This window comes from Periplaneta americana, chromosome 7, assembly GCF_040183065.1.
Source record: "Periplaneta americana isolate PAMFEO1 chromosome 7, P.americana_PAMFEO1_priV1, whole genome shotgun sequence".
Taxonomy (NCBI): Eukaryota; Metazoa; Arthropoda; class Insecta; order Blattodea; family Blattidae; genus Periplaneta; species Periplaneta americana.
The window spans coordinates 173661219-173680821 of record NC_091123.1 but is presented as its reverse complement, the minus strand read 5'-3'; the positions used below and the strand labels follow the sequence as shown (position 1 = coordinate 173680821).

Below are 19603 nucleotides of genomic sequence, written 5' to 3'. Positions count from 1 at the left end.
TTAACGCTAATTATTATAGTAACAGAACATAACCTTCTGCGACATTATTGGATTTCCAGCCTCCGTGACTTTTCGCTAATTGTTTTTCGATTGCATATCCGAGAATAATCGATACTGGCGGGTTTATAACGGTACAAAGGTGATTTGTCATTGGCTGAACACTGAACAACTGAATTATAATGAATAGGTGTACTTTAATGAGGTGCATTAAAGGGCTACTACCAGGTGTATAATTACTACATTTCGGCATGGTCGAGCATAAACATTTTTATGCTACCCTAGTTATAAAATTAGATCACTGTTAATCTCCTGGTCTTTTAATCCCTCCATAAAGGAAATAACATATGCAGGAGAGCGCATGATTTTTAAACTGACGTTATAACGGTAATATTATCTATCTACTTCGCTCCAATAGATGCAATAGTAAGCACATTCCTTTCACGGTTGATCTCCTGGTTGGAGAACGGTATTGGCGTCCGCCGCCTTGGCTCTGTGGATAGTACAATTTTCCCATTCAAGTGGCCCGTCATGGTTCGATTTCCGGCATGGGCAATGGAAAAGATTTATCTTTAGTCCACGGAACTGGGTGTTTGCCCTTTCATGTGCTGTCCTGTGTTGTCTCAGTGGTGGTCATGTGCCGTGCTCACCACAAGACCAGAGAGGCAAGCAATTTGTGCTTGTCTAGTATTGGTCAAAATTATATACTCTCCTCTACAGCATTTGAATGTAAAATCGGCAGGAAAAGAAGATAAACAAAAAGGAGCTGAAACTTGACGACAAAAGAAAGAAAAGTTAACTACAGACATAGTCTTAGTTACATAAACAAGCATAAAACCATGTTTAATAAACTCAAAAATTGATAATTCGTACAGATAATTGTAAGCATATGAAGAGTTCGCGGGAAAAACGATGAATGTCACAGTTTTGTTAAGGTTGATGTCATTATCTAATTCAATGGATCACTACGAAATTTAATGTTGTTCTTATGAAAAATGGTAAAAAGGAGAATTATCACCACGAATACAGTAATCCTTTCCTTTATTTTCTATAGAAACAGCAATTATAGCAGCAGTTATAGACTCAATTAGATCATTATCTAATCCTTAACAGAAATGTGATATTCATCGTTTTTCCCGCGAACTCTTCAATAGACTATAGTTATGCCCTCTAGGAAAAATTATTCAAATGCATGAACTTCTGGGCAACAAAGATAATTTACATCCAAACTGGCGTCCACGACTGTGGAGTAACGGTTAGCACGTCTAGCCGCGAAACCAGGTGGCCCGGGTTCGATTCCCGGTCGGGACAATTTACCTGGTTGAGGTTTTTTCCGGGGTTTTCCCTCAACCCAATATGAGAAAATGCTGGGTAACTTACGGTGTTGGACCCCGGCGTCATTATCACCTTCATCTCATTCAGACGCTAAATAACCAACGCTGTTGATAAAGCGTCGTAAAATAACCTACTAAAATAAAAAAAAATCCAAACTGGCACTGGCACTGTGATAAGCCTGTAACAAAATTTGAAGAACCTAATTCGTTTTATATCCATATAAAATTGATCTGCTGTTCTAAATGCAAGCAGCTGAAACTGAAGTGAATCCGGTGTGCCTTCATAATGTATTGTTGATGGTCAGAGATTTAAGATGAAGTATCGAAAGCTATTGCAGTTGTTGATGAACGTTATCTGAATATATTCCGTGACTGCGCTATTATGAGACCATAAAGCATCCTATGCGTGTTGGATAATGTACCTGCTCACTTCTTTAACCTGTCTAACAATTTCGTGCAATACTTTTGGTGACTGTGTTAGTAATAGTAGTTTTCTGTAATTTCGGATTTCTGGATATGGATTTATTAAAAAAAAAGTGTATGATTTGAGCAGTTCTATGTAAATTCATCATATGGATAAATTATGCACAATGTACCAAACATTTCACCACATACTCAGAACTATCCTTTACAGAATTCAAGATTATTTGTGCTAGAAAAATATACCAAACACATAACATTTACGAAAAATACAATATTTTTAACAAAACAATTTCTCTTTAATCAAGCAACTGTTTTATTCTTAAAATAACTTAGATAATAATAAATTAACAAAAGTATTGATATTTTGAAGCATATCTTACTTTTGAAAATTATCATTCGTTGTTTCATTAACATGACATTATTTACATTTATACCGTCATAATTACACCAGAATGAAATTAATTTTAAACAATATAAAGAGCGTAAAAAATGGCACTGGTTACAACAATTAGTAATTCCTCACGTGTTACGACCTTCCAAGTTATTCCCAGCAACGCACGAAAGCGTGCCAAGGCCCCCTGTGGACATCACGTTAAAATTCCATAGAATAGGGTGTGCTATGTACATAGCAAAGCATGTGTTTTAATGAGAAATAATACTGCAGTTTTATGAGAGAAGAGTTTTGCGTAACAGTTTAATCGTTGGTCGAATTTATAAAATTGTAATTATTTCTTTTGTTTTGTTTTGTTTAGGTTCTTCTATGCTCAGAGTAGCCACCGGCGCATTTACCTGCTGATTCTAAGCTATGCTCTGTAGTGTGGGTTCAATTCCCACATGGGTTGACTACCTGGATGGGATTTTTTCAGTTCTTTCCGAACTGTAAGGCGAATCCTCGTCCTCAGCTCGCGACATACGATCTCACTATCACCAATTTTATCGACGCTAATTAACATAATAGTTGATTCGGCATCGTTAAATAACTGACTAAAATTATGAGAGTATCCACTGGCAGTTGAAAATCCTCTGAAAAAAATAATAAACCTACATGATTTGCTACAATCTCTTCTCTTAATAAGCGTTAAAACGAATTTTGTTACAGTGGTAAGGCGTTTATTTGTCACAATTACAGGAAAATAAAAATTAAATGTATATATTATTTAGGCCTATTTACTAAATGTAACTTTTAACTAACATTTATTTTCCTTCACCTCAGGAATAAAATGTTCTAGAGTTCACACATATAAGAAAACTTTAAGTTTGAAGTGTATCATACATATACTGCTCCGTGATATAGGAGAAAGGCAATGTTTATCTACTTAAACACGCGGAACAAGTCCCCTGCAATCGGTAAGCACCATGTTTAGGTACAGTATGAAAATCGAGGAATATTATGGATAGTAAAAAATCGATCATACGGGAATGGGTATTTAAGAGCTGCCAATTCATTATAAAAACTGAGTCTGATACAACTTTAATCAAATTAATTTTTTTTTCCTTAGGTAGTCCTATACCTATACCTACCTATACAATGCAATAATAAATACATAAATAAATAAATAAATAAATAAATAAATAAATAAATAAACAAACAAACAAATAAATAGTTTAATAGTTTAAATTACATGTCTAAAAACAAAATGTATAGACAAGGTCAGTTAAATTACAAAAAGATTGTACAATCAAAAAATTCGTCAAGATTATAAAAAGGATTTAAAATTAACCAACTAGAGATGTAAAATTTGAGAGCAGCTCTGCTTAAAATAAATAAATAAATAAATAAATAAATAGACAGATAGATGGATGGATGGATAGATAGATGGATAGATAGATAGATATTACCTTAAACTCTTCAGTAATATCCTTAATATTTGGGTCGTTTTCAAGGCGTGGAATAATATTTACTTAGCCAGAAATACTCAGACGTGAACGTGTTTGTGACAAGCCTTACCGGTATGCGGGATCTTGTATTCTCGTCACAACAACAGACCACGTTATACTGTTTTTCTGTTTTCCTTACACTTTTTTTTTTTTTTTTTTTAACCGGCCAGAGGCCGTTTTCCAAAGTTATCTATTTTTGTTTTCCGTTTGTTTACATTTGTTTCCTTCTTTTTTTTTACTTATACTAATACAATCACAACACCCATGCCCGAGGCGGGACTCGAACCCACAACCCTTCGGACCAAGCGATAGGGACATGCCGTGCCCCTACCGCTTGAGCCATCCGGGCCGGCTACACTCAAACCCATTCTACTAAATAGGCGGAGCAGTGTATTGGTGAGATCGCTATTTCGTGACTTTTTTACGTTTTGCAAGTCCTATATTACTGATTTCCAAGAAAATAATAATGTAATATAATGACTAGCAATTTTACATAATTTATTTCTCATTTGACTATTAAGATGAATTGCATGCAGTCTATTGCACGATAGTAACTGTTTAAAAGTTATAAAATTAATATGAAGATAAAGTTCCTTAATACGACACGAAATGCAGTAGACTATAGGGCTATTGTACAGAGTGATTTATATAGAACTGACACATTTCTTTCTTTAATTATTCCGTTGGAAATTCATTCAGTGACCCAATTTTAGCACCAAATTAAGCAGAATGTTCTGGAGTTTCGATTCCTTGTCACTAGATGCGCAGATGTTTATGTTTTATTCCTATTGTTGGCAGCACTGACCCAATTTTAGCACCAAATTAAGCAGAATGTTCTGGAGTTTCGATTCCTTGTCACTAGATGCGCAGATGTTTATGTTTTATTCCTATTGTTGGCAGCAGTGACCCAATTTTAGCACCAAATTAAGCAGAATGTTCTGGAGTTTCGATTCCTTGTCACTAGATGCGCAGATGTTTATGTTTTATTCCTATTGTTGGCAGCACTAGATGCGCAGATGTTTATGTTTTATTCCTATTGTTGGCAGCTGTTTTCGACATTTTGTATCAACGTGAAAATGCAGTACACATTAAATCAACGACTCTTCCTTGTGAAGCAATACCGGATTACGAATTCAATTACAGCTACTCAAAGGGCATACCAGAGAGAATTTGGTGTTCGCAATCCTCCCAAAAGAAACACAATACTGGGACTGGTAAACAAATTGGAAACAACTGGATCTCTGGTGAGTGAAAAGGGTAAGACATCGTTCATCTAGGCTTTCCACGGTTGTTGTTGACGTAAGAGCACGACTGGAGCAGTCACCCAAAAAATCATTAAGACGTTTGTCTTTGAGTTTGTTGAGCAACTGGACGATGTAGAGCTGAGTCAAGGATATGTTCAGCAAGATGGCGCTACATGGAACTACAGTAATTGCAAGTTTCTTTGACGACCGAATAATTTCCAGGAACCTGTGGCCACCGAGATCTCCGGATTTGACAACGCCGAACTTCTTTCTATGGGGTTACTTAATCTCCCAAAAGTCCTCTACATTTTAGGTATAATAAGTTGTCGCTAGCACAATTCGTTTTGAAACAATTAATGAAAGCAATGTGTCAGTTCTATATAAATCACTCTGTATTTTATTGACTTAATTCTGTGGGACAGAAGTGAGTTCAAATGTAAACATTTACACCATTTAACACAATCTGCTTCTATCGTTCTGTCCAACAATGCTACAATGACAAGCGAAAGAGCGGGAACAGCATCTTTTTTTTCTTATGGTGCTATCTATTTTTTCCATCAACAATTACAATACACATCCCCTGAAATTATTTTTGAGTCGTTTTTTCTAATGGCACCGGTATGAATTTCGTAATACGCATAGTCACAAAATTATAGTAGTTTTTAATCACGAAATGTTTCTGTGGACATAATGTATAATTTTATTTGAGTGATAATTGCGGAAAAAATGAATTCTAGTTGGTTAGCAAATATAATATTAGTTGTATTTGACTGTGTTTTTAGTTGGAAAGTTTTTGCACAGTTGGCAATACTACACATAAGGTTTATCTTCCCTTAAACCGCACTGAAGTATGGGTCGATACAAGATTAATGAGATAGGCTATAGAAAGAAAAGAATCGGCAGCAGAATGTACTAGAACTCAGCAGAATCTGTATCCATATTTCTAGCGATGACATACAAACAAACTATTCAGTTAACGGTTAATCCGAATAACGTTAAGGTCAAAAAGATTTCAGATTTGGCTGTTCTGATTTTTTGTACAAAGGATTTTCTTTTGTTTTCTACTATTGTAGCTGACTGGCACGATATCCTTTCTGTATCGCTACCGAAGAGATCATAAAAAGAGACAACAGTGCAGAGAAACAATGTATGGGAACGACACTAGCTTTCGCTCAGGCTCCGAGTTCTGTGAAAGCAATTTTTTCATGTCTTCCTGAACAGACTCCGGACTGGGAGATTAATGCGGTGCTGTAAGGTATTCTTAAGGCTCTTGAGTTGAAGATACAGAAATAATGAAACAGTGATGTAACGACTCTGCTTAGTATCTTTTACGGTGTTCAACGTGGAAGAAGAATTTATGGGGAAATTCTCTTCAAAATATGTGACTGGTTCTGTCAATAAATTAGCAGTAAATTGTAACAAAACTAACATAATTCAATTTAAATCCTGTCCAAATTCAACGTCGCAAATTTCTAGCGCAATAATTAATAACAGATCCCTATTAGAAACAACAACCAAATTTCTTGGCTTAAAAATCGATAATGTGTTAAATTGGAAAAATCATATTAAAGAAATTACCCCCAAACTAAATTCAGCTTGTTTTGCTATTAGATCTATGCAAAAGATAGTAAATATCAATACCTTAAAAACAATATACTTTGCATACTTCCACTCGGTAATGAGTTTTGGAATAATATTCTGGGGAAATTCCACAGATAGTAACAGTATATTTCTATTACAAAAAAAGAGTAATTAGAATAATAGTAGGTGCCAAATCTAGGGAATCGTGTAGGACTATTTTCAAAAAACTACAAATAATGCCCATGGCTTATCAGTATATCTTTTCATTAATAATCTTCCTCGTATGTAATCGTGAAAACTTTGTAACTAATTCAACAGTTCATAGCATAAATACACGTAAAAAAATGACTTCCATACTCCATCGGCAAGTCTATCGTGCTATCAAAAAGGAGTGCGTTATATGGCAGTAAAAATTTTTAATAGCCTCCCTATCGATATAAAAAATGAAACTCAAAACATAAGATTATTTAGGGCCAAATTAAAGAAGTACCTAATTTCTCACGCCTTCTATTCTGTAAGTGAATTCATGACATTCAATAACACTTCATGAAATTGATACTAAAACTTTGTGTTGTACTAGTAGACTATATTGTAAATCTCGTCTGTATATATTTCATCTAGACTGTGACTATAAATTAAGACTTTATAATAGTATTAAGTTTTTTTACTTGTTCCATATTCTAGCTGTAAGCAATGTATGAATACCATGGAATGTTAATAAATACAATACAATACAATACAATACAATACAATGGTGCTTTTACTTTGTTATAGATACAGAGACATTTAACTTTCCTGACCTATGTATTGGCTTCCTTATCAGGAAAAGGGGGAAAACCTATCGTTTGAATTCGTTACCAAGAACTGTTCTTCAGACCGGACCAAAAGACATAGGCTGTAAAACGTCTGTCCAATCCTGGGGAATAACGTTTGGCGATGTATCCAACAGATAGCCTAAGTTCCTCCTTTTCCTTGCCTTCTCTGTCAGTGTAATCGATAAGTAACTTCGAAACGTTGGACTCTCTGACATGATGCAAATATTCAAAAATTTTGCACCATAATGATGTAATGAGATTGATTACAGAAATCAAATTCGTCGGAGAAAACCCTCTTCACAGCCACTATGTTTATTACAAATACAGTACTAGAGAATGTACAGCGAAAGAATTATTCTCGGCCTGAAGCTATCCTTCGTATACTTACATTAATATAGGTAAATACAATTACTAATACCTTTATGCATGTAGCTTAGATAATTATCTACTTTCCAAATCAAAGAATGCATTATTAGGTCTATGGTAAAGATCATTGTGAATATTGCTCATACTTATTTATTATTTTACATTTTAAACACTAGCTTACATATAAACGCGTCATTTACGTTGTGTCAAATAAATTTTCCATTATTGTAGTAATCGAAATTTTTTCCTGTTCGCAAATTAACAAGTTTCCCGTAGTAGCCAAAGTTATAGTCGCGTCGCTGTTATTTCCGGCGTGACTCCTCCTCTTTGCTTACGCCTTAGGAAGTGAAGGTTCTATAAAGTCTAGGTAGGTAGTATCATTCGCCATTTTTGTTCTTTCGTTGCCGAGCTACCAGACGAGGGATCTATTTGCCGCACCGTTAAACATTATCGAGCCGTAGCTCCTATGATAATAAATCAAATGCATTGTACTTCAGCAAATAATTGAGCGGAAAATAACGTCCTCTGTGCTTTCTGTGAACGCCAACGAAAGAGCCAAAATGGCGAGCGATTATTTTAAGTATTTATCAAGCCTTAGGAAGTGCATAACGTCATCAGCAGCGAATCACAAGACGCACACGTATACATATAGCCGACCTGCAACGTGATTGGCTGCCGGAAATAAGAGCGACGGGACTATAGATAATTACTGAAATAGGAAAATATTATAAAAATTTGTATTTTTGTTCAACCTGTTCACCGACCCATTTCACATCGACGTATCCTAAGAAGTTCGCTCCATTCTATACAACGCACAGAAAAATTCTCTCATTAAGCATTATTCATTCAATTGCCCAATAGTTTCACGAAAGTTATTTATGATACAAGTTCGTAAAGTTATATTTTTGGCACGAGTGTACAGTTTGTGAAACGACACAATGTTTTTTCTAGGATAGCACAAATTTAAATTAAATAAATATTTCAAGTTGCGGAGGTTATAAGATCACGATGTCGTAGCCGTCTAAACTCAGAGTCATTAAAATATAAGTATCTATGGAATGACAGTCTGTTTTTATTCATGATCACTCTTTCATCGCTGTCTAAATCGAATGCAACCTGCAACAACTTCTACCTGGGACAGTCAGGTAGGTCATTTCAAACACGTTACAAAGAACACATTATAGCCATAACAAAATTACAAAACACTTCCACATATGGAGAACACATCACAAATGCTAACCACATCTACAGAGACATCAACACAGACATGGAAGTTCTACACATCCAACCAAAAATCCAGAAACTAAACATACTAGAACAATACGAAATATACAGACACATAAAAACACGTCCAAATGAAATTCTCAACACACAACTCAATTTCAGAACACACACACTCTTTGATTCCACATTACACTACACAAACATAGCCCCACAGGAAACAAAACAAATGGCGCCAAAACCAGCAACAACCAGTTCTGAAGAAGGTCAATAACATGTTAACCAGGTACGGTAAAATTTAACACGAGAAAGAGTTATAATACATATTCCGAAGTAATGTTGTTATTCGCTAAGTGATTAAAAATATGAAAATGGATGCAATCCTGTAAACATAGAGTTATTTGAGAAATATTCCATGACATGCCATTGAAAGCAGCAATTTAACTAATTCAGGTTGTGCAAATATTTTCGTGCGAAGCGACATTTGGAATATGTGAGAAATGTCATCTCTAGTGAGTAACATGATGTATTCAGCTTTAATAAATGTAATTAGTCAGGGAGCATTGTGTGACTAGAATTCTGAGAGCACGCGATTCTTTCATATTTATCTCCTCCCGTTTCCAACCCTTCCATTGAATTTTGCTTATTAAATGCGAATAAACTTAATACCGTAAAATGGGGTGAATAGGATCAGTGGGGGCGAATAGGATCAAAACTTTATTCTTGGTTATAAAGTTTGTTATAAACTGTACTTGAGCGGGATCACAGTCATTGGTTACTATTATTGTTCTAGTAAGCAATGACTGTCTTCCCGTTCAATTGCAGTTTATAACAAACTTTATAACCAAGAATAAAGTTTTGATCCTATTCACCCCCACTGATCCTATTCACCCCATTTTACGGTATATTACTTTCGAAAGGCAACACGTGTTGTGGAGATAAAGGGAAAGAGTACCTATTTCTTGTAAAGAAAGATTATAACCTTAAGTACAAAACACTAGAAGAATTAGTCAGAAATTCGTGTTGCTAAATCTGCAACAGTTATTATAAAATTGGGAGAGAAGGAAGAATTAGTCGAATATGCCACATAGTTCTTGCATCATGATGTATGACAAGGATTAAGTGATGTTTATTTGCACTGGTTTTAGCCAGCAAGTTATAAATAGAAAAAAGAGAAATAATATAGTTTGTTACAACGAAACATATTACAAATCTACAAGCATTCTCCTCTTCTCCATTTTATCATCATAATCATTTAATGTGACTATTACACTTTTACTACGTCATACTACTTTTGACCAATAAAACGGTACGAAAGGACGTCTTTCAACCAATCATGGCTGCTTATCGCACAATTTTTTCGTTTCCCTAGCATTTGTTTAATTTTATCGCTTCCCTAGCATTTGTTAGTTTTTATCACTACACTAGCATTTGTTTCTTAGTTTGCCAACATTTCAAACTGCAAATTCTTTACGGTAATATAAAACATGCTTTGCGATCGTAATTTGTTTCTCGTATAGATAGTCGACTGAAAATGGCGGTTCCGTTCAAACCAAACATTTTGGTGAATGTAGCATTAGTTAAATGAATTTTAGTAAGTCAATTAATATCTATTTTATTGTATTAGTGTACTTTATTTCTTCTAATCTTTATATACTTTCTTCTGTTTTTATCATCCCCCTATCATTTGTTTCTTTCTTTGCCAACATTTCAAACTGCAAATTCTTTACGGTACTGTCTGAGAAAATAAAAGATAGGGTTCTATAAAACATGCTTTGTGATCGTCATTTATTTACAGCATAGACAGTCAACTGAAAATGACGGGTCCGCTCAAACGTTTTCGTGAAGCTAACATTAGTGAAATATAATTTCAGTGAGTCAATTAATATTTTATTGTATTAGAGTACTTTATTTCTTCTAATCTTTATATACTTTCTTCTAATCGTGTAATAGTCAATTAAATCCCACTCGAGTTTTGATTTTCTCTAGATAAATGAAAACCTCTAGTGAGATTACTGTTCATAATAGTACGTAGTAATAAATTAATAATAATAATAATAATAATAATAATAATAATAATAATAATAATAATAATAACACAGGATCTAAACAAATTCAAAGCAAATAAAAACACTTGAAATATTATTATTACATTAATATATATTCAATGCTAGCCACTAATTCTACATATTAGAATAAGTAACAAATAGGTTTCTCACCCCAAAGAGCGGAATTTTAAATTGTGTTAAGCCTGAGAATAATTTGTGGTGCGGTACGTATTTCTAAGATTTCTTTGGATAAGCCTATCACTATTATTCATTATACTTACTAACTGTGTAACAAGTAAGATTGCGAAAATTTTAATGACGTAATGCTAGGCAAGGAACTTGTAAGAAATATGACTGTAGAATGGGATGGTGAGAAAAAATTGTTGGCAAGAGAACGAAGAGTGATGCGAATGATGAGTAATGGACCAGACATAGTTCGATTCGATCCATTGTTCCATCCCACTGTATGGAGGGGGGGGGGGCTATTTGATAGAACTGTCGGGAGAGAAAATGTGCTGTCATCAACCGTAATATTTCCTTGTAAACAGCCGTGAGTGGCGGAAGTTCTCAACCTGACAACAGGCTTAAATTCCCGAAGTCAAAATATCATATACAGGGAAATAATAAAATTATAACACTACTAGTGGCTTGTGCAGCAAATGCTGCAAACTAAGTTCATTAGACGTTCAAATAAAAATTTTTCAGGTTTATTTTCAATGAAAAATACCAGACATTTTGAAAGTTATTTGCTTCCATAATAATGAAACATACTCCCTCTGAATGGTTTTATGCCAAATACTTTTTCTTGAACCTATGTGTCCTATGTATCTTGGGTTTCAACGCGAAAACGCAAGTAACAATGTCAAAGCGATCAGTGGGTTTTTCATGTGGAAGTAAAGCAATAGACATTTCAGGTCATTGTGGATTGTAAAAGTCAGGTTTGCTATGCTTTCGAAGAATAGACGTAGCATTTTGGTATAGCTGCTGGATGTAGAGCTTGAAATGTAGAGGGTAGAATCATTTTATCCTGCTAAGAGATCTTGCTGAAATGATCGAGAGACTACAAAATTTTGTAGGCCTCTTATTTTATCAGTAAGTAATACCGTCTTTCCTCAGGAACTGTAATTTTTGCGCTCTCTCGGGCCAATACCGAAGAGAATGACGCATATAAATATCTACACCACACCGCCATTAAGTATATGAAAAAGACCCAACCCCACTTGATTAATAACTTGACTTGGATATTGAAATGTACAAAACTTGATATATGGTTTGTTAACATTATTACCACTATAAATGAAATTTCATTACAGTTAATGCCATGATGTGACTATTTTTCATTAATTATACATATTAATGCTATATTGATGATATGAAAATGAAACGTTTTGGGGTTATATAAGTAGATAGAGAGAATGCGTTAAATTAGATCTTCATTTCTATAATTTACTGAGTGGCAGCTATTATATATATAAAACTACAAAACTTACGTAAGATAATATTACACTCCTCAGAATTAGACCTGTAAATTATTTTCAGCAAGTCTTGAAGATTTTAATAACCAATTGAATTTGAACTCTAAATATGTCAGCAATCCTGCAGGTCGTGGCCTTCGTGCAATAGCTATTGTTTATTGTAGCGTGTATTTTGTTTTATTCTGAAATCACGGCCGTGCTGAAATGCAATTAGTTCTCAAAACTGAAGGAAGATGGATTTTGGAAAATAGGAAAATAATGTAGGAAAATTGATATTTCACTGAAAACTACTATTTTTCTGAAAAACTTTGGGTTCCAAGCTTCAAAATGAGGGGTCATTTATTGAAATCCGTTCAGCCGTTTTCCCGTAATTTCCATTACCAGTTCAAATTATATATATAGATTATTCCACAAATGTAGGTTGGGCACACTGTGTTATTCTGTAGCACATAGTTTAGCAACAAGTAAGTTTAGGTATGTATTGACTTGTCGGCTTGCCTGTGATGTTTTAAAATGTATTTAATTAGTCATTATTATTAATCCTTACGGTAAAATGTACATGATATGTTTGGCAGAAACAATTCTAACGTGTCATGCACTTGACCCCGACATGTAGTGACTATTCAATGTTTCGTTGGTTTAGTAACTGGAGTTCCGGTGGTTGGGTGTGTCCTCTCCCACGTTTATTCACGCATCATCAGAATGCTACATGCATCCTTGTACATCGCACGTCCCAGTTGACATTACATTCCGTGTTAGCAGCCTACGTGCACCTCATTACAAACATTGTAACATCAGGTTACCAGGGCGACGATAACATTCGCACATCGTTTTCCAGTTTCTGCTACCTGATTGTTAACATGAATGTTTTTACTTATTTCTGATGAAGAAAAATAACAACGGCAATTATTCTTTCACCTAATTTAGTACGAAAATAATTAATGTAATGTTTTTGTATCTTTTCACCTAATCCATTTCGATTTCTCTTTCTTTGAGATGGAATATGAAACATTCAAAGCAATTAATTACAGGTTTGGGAGTTGTTTTTTATTCTCACTGGAAGAAAGGTAATTCGTGGATCTCAACCAAAAAGGCACTTTCGAGCAGTCAGTGGACGCAAGCCATCAAGATGAACTGTAATACAATACCTGTACGTACTCTCCCTGGTAGAACTCTTGACTCAACCCGTTGCAGAGTATGCGACGAGCAAGAAACGCTTCCTCACATCTTGGGTTTCTGCCATCATGGAGAATTGCTCCGAATCAACAGACATAATACGGTTTGTTCTCTCATCGCATCTTCAATCCGTCAGAATGCTTCCTATGAGGTTTGTGAGGAGGTTGGTTGCATCTCTTCTGATGGCTCTACTAGACGGGCTGATATCATAATTGATCGGCAGAAGGATAAGAGTGTCATTCTTGATCCCACAATCCGTTTTGAGATGCACGAGCCACAAGAGGGGTGTCGTGAAAAACAAATCATATATGAGCCTTGTTGTCAGCATCTTGGAGCATAATACCACATTACACATTGGACAGTTTTTGGTCTCATGTTCGATGCCCGTGGCACGATCCCACGAGAAACTTTAAATCAACTTAAACAATTTAAAATTTCTGATGCAACGATTGATGCCATAGGATCTCATGTGTTAAAATCATCCTTAGCTATAATTAGTAATCATTTGTACCCAACAAACTTTTATTGTAAATGATTTCCTATGTTTTCATATCATTTATCTTAATGTTTTCTTTTTCCTTTCAAATTGTCACACAATTGGTTTTCATGATTATTCTTTATGAATTGATTAGTAGGCCGATCTATTCGAACCCTTATTTAGGACGGCTTTTATTATTATTATTATTATTATTATTATTATTATTATTATTATTATTATTATTATTAGGCTATTGATTAGTCAGCGTAAAAGCCTAAATATAATTATAAAATTTCAAATTTCACGAACAGTAATGGATTTCGGCAAATGAATGTTATGGAGCCTACCAAAAATTATGGAACTCATTATTCATGAAGTGTTTTTATTTCGAAACGCTTTAGAACAGGGGTATTTAGTCCACCGCTGTGGAGAAATGGTCAGCACATGTGGCTATGAAACGAGCGGACCAGGGCTCAAAATCTGGTTGGGACAAATTATCTGTTTGGGGGTTTTTCCGAGGTTTTCCTTCAACCAATTGAAGCAGAATTGCTGGGTAACTTTCGGCGTTGGACTTCGGACTCATTTCCCCATCATTAATTCACAAATCATCATCATCGATACAATAGCCCGGGTTAAATTCACGGTGAGGCGTGCTGTACTTGTACAAGAGCGCGGCCATTCGGCTAGCCAATCATTCGCAAGAATAGGAGTGATAAGTACAATAAGCCTCAGGCTGCAGTGTAAGCATTCGGGTCCCTACTCCGTACAAGAGAGAAACCAACCAGCACATAACCATACCAACACATAAGACATCATCGTATTCATCATCATACACAATCTCGCTCTCGCGCTTGTGGAATACCCTACCCAGTGACATCAGAGACTGTCGGAATTTAGTAGCGTTCAAAAGCAAGCTTATTAAGCATTTTCTTACTGCGTAGAGTAGGTTTAATTTTTACTTAATTAATAAAAGAAATGCTTCTCTCTTCTTAACTTTTACAATAAACTGTCTAGCTTTTATTAATCAGTTAATCTTTTAGTACTTTGATTTTTATTGTATTTGTAAATTTAATATTAATTGTAATTATAATTGTAATTGTATTCTTAATATTGTAGTTGTAATCCCCTGGTAGAGGGGAAGAGAAGGCCTGATGGCCTTATCTCTACCTGGTTAAATAAAATAAATAAATAAATAAATAAATAAATAAATAAATAAATAAATAAATAAATAAATAAATAAATAAATAAATAAATAAAAAGTGGTATTTAAATTTAACCTATGGGAGTACGCGGGGTTATCTCAAGGGGTACGCATTCCATTAACTATGTATGTAAAATGTTGACATGTATATTTTATTATACTTCTTGATAATTATCACAGTTTACATATTTTCTTTTACAGTAGCAATTTCTGTTTTTCCTTGTTGCAATAATATTTTACATAATTCATTACTATTGGTATTGCAGCCTGTAGGTATAATAATAATAATAATAATAATAATAATAATAATAATAATAATAATAATAATAGTTACTGGCTTTTAAGGAACCCGAAGGTTCATTGCCGCCCTCACATAAGCCCGCCATTGGTCCCTATCCTGAGCAAGATTAATCCATTCTCTATCATCATATCCCACCTCCCTCAAATCCATTTTAATATCTTCCCATCTACGTCTCGGCCTCCCCAAAGGTCTTTTTCCCTCCGGCCTCCCAACTAACACTCTATATGCATTTCTGGATTCGCCCATACGTGCTACATGCCCTGCCCATCTTAAACGTCTGGATTTAATGTTCTTAATTATGTCCGGTGAAGAATACAATGCGTGCAGTTCTGTGTTGTGTAACTTTCTCCATTCTCCTGTAACTTCATCCCTCTTAGCCCCAAATATTTTCCTAAGCACCTTATTCTCAAACACCCTTAACCTATGTTCCTCTCTCAAAGTGAGAGTCCAAGTTTCACAACCATACAGAAGAACCGGTAATATAACTGTTTTATAAATTCTAACTTTCAGATTTTTTGACAGCAGACTGGATGATAAAAGCTTCTCAACCGAATAATAACAGGCATTTCCCATATTTATTCTGCGTTTAATTTCTTCCCGAGTGTCATTTATATTTGTTACTGTTACTTCAAAATATTTGAATTTTTCCACTCTTCAAAGGATAAATTTCGAATTTTTGTATTTCCATTTCGTACAATATTCTGGTCACGAGACATAATCATATACTTTGTCTTTTCGGGATTTACTTCCAAACCTATCTCTTTACTTGCTTCCAGTAAAATGTAATAAATAATAATAATAATAATAATAATAATAGTAATAATAATAATAATAGTAATAATAATAATGATAATAATTTATTTTGTATAAAAATAATAGCCATAATTTGTTATTTCTTATATAATTGCAATGCAGTTTGGGGGTATGAAGGTAATAAAAATGTTGGCCTATTTTGGGGGTACGCTAGCAAAAAAGATTGATACCACTGCTTTAGAGTCCACAAAGTTTATTCAGTCATTAAGTCAGTGTTTTCTATTGTTATTACATCCAGATGTCTCTGAAGTTCATTTGAAGGGTTCAGAGCCATAGCGGGCCAAGCGCCATTTATTCAAAATGGAGAAAGCAAGGGTTAAAGTTAAAGTGAAGTAAATATCATAATTTAATGAAGATTGACATATCATTTAATTTTAATGTGCATACTTTATCTTACTTGCTATATGTTTCGTTAAATTATGGCATTCGCTTAATTTTAACTCTTGTCTCCTCCGTTTTTAATAAATGGCGCTTGGTCCTTTGTCTCTGAACCCTTCATTTATCCTAATAATAAATCTGTAGCCAAAATTTTTCTGGTAATTTTCGATTTTCCATAAATAATTGGTGTTAACATGTATAATTAACCATCCTGAAACCGAAAATAGCTTTTTTGAAATTTTTGTTTGTATGTCTGTCTGTCTGGATGTTTGTTACCTTTTCACGCGATAATGGCTGAACCGATTTATATGAAAATTGTAATATAAATTAAGTTCGTTGTAACTTAGATTTTAGGCTATATGGCACTCAAAATACTTTATTTAAAAGGGGGGTTATAAGGAGGCCTGAATTAAATAAATCGAAATATCTCGCTATTATTGATTTTCATGAAAACTATTACATAACAAAAGTTTCTTTAAAACTAATTTCCGATAAGTTTTATTCTATACAACATTTTGATAGGACTGATATTTAATGAGATAAAAGAGTTTCAAAATTACAATAACAACGCCATCTGAGGCGCTGTACTGAAATAAAAACAAATGACTTCGTCTATACGGGGCCTTGGACAACAATAATGGAAAGCTATTAAACATAGCCTAAGAGAATGTTTCTGTGTTTGTATGAAGTAATATCGGAAGCTAATTAACTGTTTAATTATTATTTCACCATTGGAAAGTGTAGTTTCTCTAGATGGACATAATTCTACAATGTTATTACAGTAACTTCTGAAACATATAGCAAGTAATATATAGTATATACATTAAAACTAAATGATGTCAATCTTCATTAAACTATGGTTGCATGTAATAACGATTAAGAAACACGTTAAAGTAATTGTCATTGCACCAAATGATTGCTCTCTGGATCAAAATGATCGCATTATAATTATTTAAGTACAATTTAAATTAAGTAACATATTAAACGATTTATCCTTCTATCAAACACGAATGTTCCCTGGATCAAACGTCCTATTTTAATTATGTAATTACTTTATATTTATTTCTAACGGGTGCAGCGGAGCGCAAGGGTACGGCTAGTTTTTCATAAAAAGAGAAAAAAAAGGGCTTTACCCATGGAAGGGACGTGCTACGGGCTAGCAACAAGTCCTATATTTGTCTACATAGTACAGCGCATTCTTCGCAGAGGCGACAAACTTTCACATTAGTCCCACTTCGAAACTCGTTATGATCTCATTTCTGGTTACACATAAGCGCCTGATTTATCATTCTGATTGAAGATAATCCAAATCCACTCCACAATATTAGGGCTGGCATTGTATCCAGTTAACGGCATTTAAATAATGAATTAATATTGTCACTCCTTCAGTGGTAGACTTACATTTGGATAAATGCTTGACATAACACAGTGACTGCATTTTAAAGGAATAGTAATAATACTGTACACACTGTAAATACCTACAGGATTCACGTTTTTAGCAAAATATGAGCCAGTGTGACAGAGAATATACCGCTGAAAATGTCACATTTTGATAAAATATAAAACTAATCGGTTTAAATAATGTTTATAACAAACATAGCTCAACTTACGAAGGTCATTGGGTATGACCCCGACTGTGAACATGTCTGCCAGGAGCATTGACGGAGATTCGTAAAATAAAATCAAGGCTATCACAAATGTTCAGTTGCTTAAATCGTCAGCGAAGACTCGGATAGCAACATAAGATTATTTTATAAAAGCAAACAACGGCCGTGACCTATTTCAGTGCAAAGCCCTAAAAACTCCATATTTTTTTTAATACAATGCCTCCTGTTGACAGTGAACCTTAGATTCGTGGCATGGGTTGGTCTTGTTACCACATTATATTTCACCGTGAATCATTAAATTCAGACTTGCCTTTCTTAACTTTCACAACATGTATATCAAGGATTTAACTTGCAATATGATAAAAGTCCCAGCCAATCATTGTGAATAAACGTTCCTGCCGTACATGGTGTAATGCCTATTTAAAATTCTTATAATTGATCACTATTTTAACTGTACACTTGGATCACTTATCCACTTACCGCTGATGTCGTATGTCCTCCAGCCATACGCCACATTTAGCTCTTTCTTTCCTTCGAATAGTCCGAAATTAATTCTTCCATCAGACACCTCCGGGTTCGTGGCCCGACGAGCACTTGCAACTATCCAAAATTTGGTTCCCAGTGCAGCCACGAGAAGCGCTATTCCCAAACAAGATCCGAAAAATGTCACGAAAATCATCCCCCGTTTGAATAAATTCATCTTGATTAGTCTACCTTGGTTCACACGAAATAAAATAAGATTGTCACATATTCACTTCTCTTCTACACGCGCATTGAAGTCTCGGAACATGTCCGACCACGTCACGAGGACGCGCTGGAACAACTGCCTGTCGCGTCGGGCTGTAACCGCTGTAAACTGAGTCAATGGTGTGAGAGGTGGCCTGGCTGCTATAGCACGCGGAAGCCAGCGATTTGCCCAAGAAATGTGTGCTTCGAAACTCGAATATAAGCGAAGAGTGCTAACTTAATTTTAAAATTATGCATTTTTTAAACCTAAAAAAATACTATGTTAAAATTCGACTATTAGAGTGTAGTATCAATATTGCCTGAAAATCATGGTCATGAATTCGAATCCCGTTAAGAATATGGGTGCGGGTATTTTTCGAAATCCGAAGTGAGACCCGATGTCATGCTGATCGCTTATAATGAATTTTCTACATTTTTTTTTTATTAGTCAGCATATACGTATGAAAATGTGGGTAAATCTTAAGAGGAGTATTCCCGGTCGGAGCAAGTTACCTTGTTGAGGTTTCTTCAGGGGTTTTAC

General features: G+C 34.7%; 1 protein-coding gene across 1 annotated transcript in view; it reads right to left on the bottom strand.

Moving 5' to 3' along the window:
• The window catches only part of LOC138703748 (clarin-3-like), a 51069-nt gene extending 31887 nt beyond the window's left edge, over positions 1–19182 (bottom strand). Inside the window, exon 1 of the mRNA XM_069831891.1 lies at positions 18817–19182. Within this exon, the coding sequence (XP_069687992.1) occupies positions 18817–19036 (220 nt within the window). The 5' untranslated portion in view covers positions 19037–19182. The remainder of the gene's footprint in view (positions 1–18816) is intronic.
• Between the last annotated feature and the right edge of the window lie 421 nt (positions 19183–19603).